The sequence below is a fragment of the Salmo salar genome, chromosome ssa11 (assembly GCF_905237065.1).
Source record: "Salmo salar chromosome ssa11, Ssal_v3.1, whole genome shotgun sequence".
In the NCBI taxonomy this organism is placed as follows: Eukaryota; Metazoa; Chordata; class Actinopteri; order Salmoniformes; family Salmonidae; genus Salmo; species Salmo salar.
Window position 1 is genome coordinate 23,535,860 of NC_059452.1, and position 3,937 is coordinate 23,539,796.

At 41.7% G+C, this 3,937-nt stretch overlaps 1 protein-coding gene across 3 annotated transcripts; it reads right to left on the minus strand.

Moving 5' to 3' along the window:
• Positions 1-727: 727 nt before the first annotated feature.
• LOC106592770 (uncharacterized) lies at positions 728-3,319 on the minus strand. Of its 3 annotated transcripts, none has more exons than XM_045690356.1 (6): positions 2,877-3,319; positions 2,621-2,751; positions 1,950-2,124; positions 1,672-1,853; positions 1,488-1,574; positions 728-1,384 (listed from the first exon to the last, which is right to left on the minus strand). In XM_045690356.1, the coding sequence occupies exons 1-6, from the start codon at positions 3,118-3,120 to the stop codon at positions 803-805; spliced, it is 1,401 nt and encodes a 466-aa protein (XP_045546312.1). In that variant the 5' UTR covers positions 3,121-3,319; the 3' UTR covers positions 728-802. The 3 variants fall into 3 exon arrangements, with proteins under 3 accessions (XP_045546312.1, XP_045546310.1, XP_045546311.1); XM_045690354.1 differs by having other exon boundaries at positions 2,621-2,769; positions 2,877-3,312; XM_045690355.1 differs by having other exon boundaries at positions 1,950-2,121; positions 2,621-2,769; positions 2,877-3,311.
• Positions 3,320-3,937: the final 618 nt, after the last annotated feature.

The window sequence follows — 3,937 nt, forward strand, 5'->3', positions numbered from 1 at the left end:
ACCTGTGAGAATTCATAAAATACCTACATTCTCAAAGTGATTTTCTAACGGAGCATTTTTCACCTGGTATTTTAACACTTAATTGAATAGTTTCAAAACTCTCTATTCTGTCACCATTCAAGGTGATAAAACGACACATACAGTATGTGTGCTAATCAATTACTCTGATGACACCAATATATCCTCCCCTCCTGTAATATAGGCAAAGAGAATGATGTGCTGTAGTATGAGGATGTTCCCACCATCCTTATTTAGGTTGACTTACTCTACCAATCTCCCTGTAATCTGTTGGAAACCCACCAGTAACACAGCACCTTCAGGTGGCCCAGATATGTGGTGATAGGAGGACTATTTGATGGATGTGAAACAAAGGTAATTAGGCCCTGAGTTTGCGAGGTGTTATTAAAATGCTAAACAGTTTAAAGGGCAGGATAACATGCCAATCTAAACCTCATCTGGATGTGGGAGGGAAGGACAGAGGGAGAAAATAGAACACATCTGATTTGTATTCGCTGCGGGTGAATGTTATTTCATACATTACAGAATGCAATATGCCTATGGATCATTATTGTCCAAATGAACTCTATGCTGATGTATTCACTCTCCCCTACCTGTAGTGGTTTGCTTGTTCCCAAGGCAGTAATATTTATTATTTTGGGTGAATTCAAACAAATAGGTCTAATCTAAACATGCTGCGTCACATATCAACAGTAGTGAGAATTTGCTGCATAAAAAATGTTTTATTAATTGATCATAGTATAGCTTTTGCTACATTGAAATGTTCATTAGGCCTATTGACTCTTCAGAGATGCAGAGGCAGCTCGGTCTCCACTGTCAACATGAAGTCATAAAGTGCTGCATGCTCCAGCAGCTTTGCATCCTCATTGGCATTATCAGTATCAGGGATAGCGGAGGCAGCCATATCCTTCAGCTCATTGTCATCTTCATACTCAGCGATGAGGTCTTTCAGGCTGATCTCACTGATGGATTTCTCCATAGAGGTGTCTGTTAGGGTGGAGATCAAATCTTTAGCAGAGTCATCCTTCACATCCTCATCAGTAGTGATCATGTCCTTAGTGCTCTCAGGGGTCAGTGCCATGTCAAGAGTGGAGGTCTGGGTAATGGAGTCTGACGTGTGAACATCTATCATGGTCTCCGATGAGACCGTGGAGATCTGGCTCTGAGAGGTGGCAGTGGTCTGTGAGTCTGTGTTCATATCTGTTGTCTGTGTTTCCATCTGTGCATGTGTCGAACTGTTGGTAGAGGATGGCTTTCTCTCTGTCCTAGTTGCCATAGACGAGGTGGTCAGAGGGACTCCAGGTAGCTGCCACTCCAGCGGGAGGATGGCCAGGCTCCTAGCCAGGGAAAACTGAGAGAGGGAGCTCTACACGGAGGAAAAGGGTGGTTAGGTTGAAGTCATAGGGGAAATTGTCTTGATGTTTGAATCTCTGTCTGTACGTATAGTAATTTAGTTTTCAGTAACTTACGTGGGCACGTGGTAGAGTCGGAGAGTCAGGTCTTATGTAAATTTCCTCCACAGGGGTCTTCACTTGCCGGGGTGTCCTTCGATTTTCCTGCATAACACAATTGTAACACCCAATGATGACACAGCATTATGGATTTTTTTTTTGCTCACAATGAAATATGATACAGCATGTTTGGTTGTCTCACAGAGTTAGGTCTTTGTCCCGAATTAGTTCCCTTGTCTGTTTCTGGTGTTGTACTTATGGGTTCGTGGTCTTGAGATGATTTCAACAGCTGAACTTCAGTCCGGTCTTTCTCCCTCCCCACTTTTCCCTTACTCTTGTCATTTACCCTTTTGGTTGTAACATCACCTCCAGACAAGTCCGAGCCTGTGTAGATTAGACATTTTGATTTTGAAGACACTTTCTTCCAAGTGGAGCCAATCTCAATCTATATCTAATCAACAGACACACCATAACACTCACCAGTATCAGATGCATTATCTTTGTCCTGGTCCTTTCTACTCTGTCTGTTCTGAGAGGGACGAGTCTTCCTCAGCTTGACTTTCCCACCACAGCAGAAGAGAGTGAACAGCTGCAGGGCCGCCACAGCTGGATGGATGCTCTTCTTCTCTTTCTGCTGGGTCTCCTTTGCTTTCTCCTCGGGGGAGACATCAGTGTCGCAATCAGTACATCAGTTAGAAATCTACTGATATTTCAAACTATTATATCAATGTTGAATATATGTAGCCAATGAGCTCGAGCTGGATTGGCAGCAAATATTATTTCCTAAGTGTGTTTCCATGTCATAATGTTACCCCATAATAACTAGGGTTAGTGCTGTCCGTGATCCTTTGGACGTCCCTACCCTAAACCCTAACCTTAACCCCTACCTTAACCTTAACCCTTACCTTAACCATTTCAATTTCAAACGTCAAAGGTCAGAGTTTGGACGTTCCATGGACTCTGTATAGACGTTTCCTAATAACTATTAGGGCCTACCCCATCCGAAGGGGCATTGTGACATTATCACATTTGTCAAGCCATGTCAACGGATCAAAATCAACACAATATGCTGTGTTTTCCTTATTGTGGTCATTATCAGCTGTCAAATGCATTGGTAAATCCTCATTAATAAGCACATTTTGATGTCTTACCGAGTTAGGTCTTTGTTTAATGTCTTTTTCTTTTTCCGGTGTGGTTCTGCATTTGTGGTCCTGAGATTCAATGCAATGTTTCTCTCCCCCAACCTTTCCTTTACTCTTGTCCTTGATCCTTTTCACGTCACCTGCAGAGTAGTCCAAGCCTGTAAGTGAAACATTTCTAAGACATGTGACCTGTTTTTTTCCATGTGAAGCCTAAATAATTGTACTATGTAGCAGCACTAATCAATATACAACTCCTAACACTCACCAGTATCAGAGTCATTATTGTTGTTCGTCTCGTTTATCGTCGTTCCCTTTCTCCCCTCACCACTCTGGGAGGGATCAAAGGGTGTTTTCTTCACCTTGACGCAGCTCAGCAGTGTAAACAGCTGAAGAAAGGTCAGGGCTTGAGGGATCCTCTTCTCCTTGGGTTTATCTTTATGTTCCTGTGTCTCCTTTGGATTCTCCCTAGGGGATACCTCAGGGACAGGGTCACTTAGTCTCTGACCCATGTCACGACAAGGTTGTTGTAACAAGGTATTGTTGTAATCAATCAAATCAGTTATCGGTTGAGAGATCGTTCGAATGTAGCTAATGCGCTCTACCTGAGCTTGTCTGACAGTTTTAATGTGGTCTTAGATTATGACATAAGTGTGTTTCCTTGGCAACATGTTACCTCATAATGTTCCCTTATAATAACTAGTGCTCCGTCCCTGGTAAAGGGGCATTGTGACATCATCAAGTTAGTTACCTATCCACATATCCACTCAGAACACTGGAACAGCCTATTTCTATAGACCAAGTCTGCCTGAAGGTCTGTGTGTCTGTCTGTCTGAACAGATGTAGGATCTTAATTTGATCACTCTTTTGTTTCTGAGATTTGTACTGCAGAACAAGAAATGCAAACTTGTATTGTATTACAAAAGGCTTTGTAAGTTTGTAATTTCCATTTTAAAATGTCAGACTTGATTTGCCTAAATAAACAATGTATCAAACCTTACAAAAAAATCTCCATCAATTATTATCCACATAATAATTCAAATTTCCTATAGCTGTAAGATTATTTTCCTGCTATAGCAAACTGGATCAAATTAAGATCCTACAACTGTATGTCTGTCTCTGTTAGGAGTGTGTATCGGAGGCGAAGTCAGGTGCATGAGAGCAGAGTGTAGTGAACAGGCGCACTTTTATTCCGGTCAAAATGACAGCACAAAAATAACATAAAATGTGCCCAAAACACGGAACATAGACAAAAAGTAATGCGCGTAACAATATCCACAATATCAAAATACACGTAACACAAACAATCCTACACAAAAACATGATTGG

Coding starts and splice junctions, on each gene's coding strand:
- LOC106592770 (XM_045690354.1), bottom strand. CDS start 3,120: ATGGGTCAGAGACTAAGTGACCCTGTCCCTGAGGTATCCCCTAGGGAG. Junction 2,770..2,876: donor CAATAATGACTCTGATACTG/GTGAGTGTTAGG, acceptor TTTCACTTACAG/GCTTGGACTACTCTGCAGGT. Junction 1,385..1,487: donor CGACTCTACCACGTGCCCAC/GTAAGTTACTGA, acceptor TCCTCCGTGTAG/AGCTCCCTCTCTCAGTTTTC.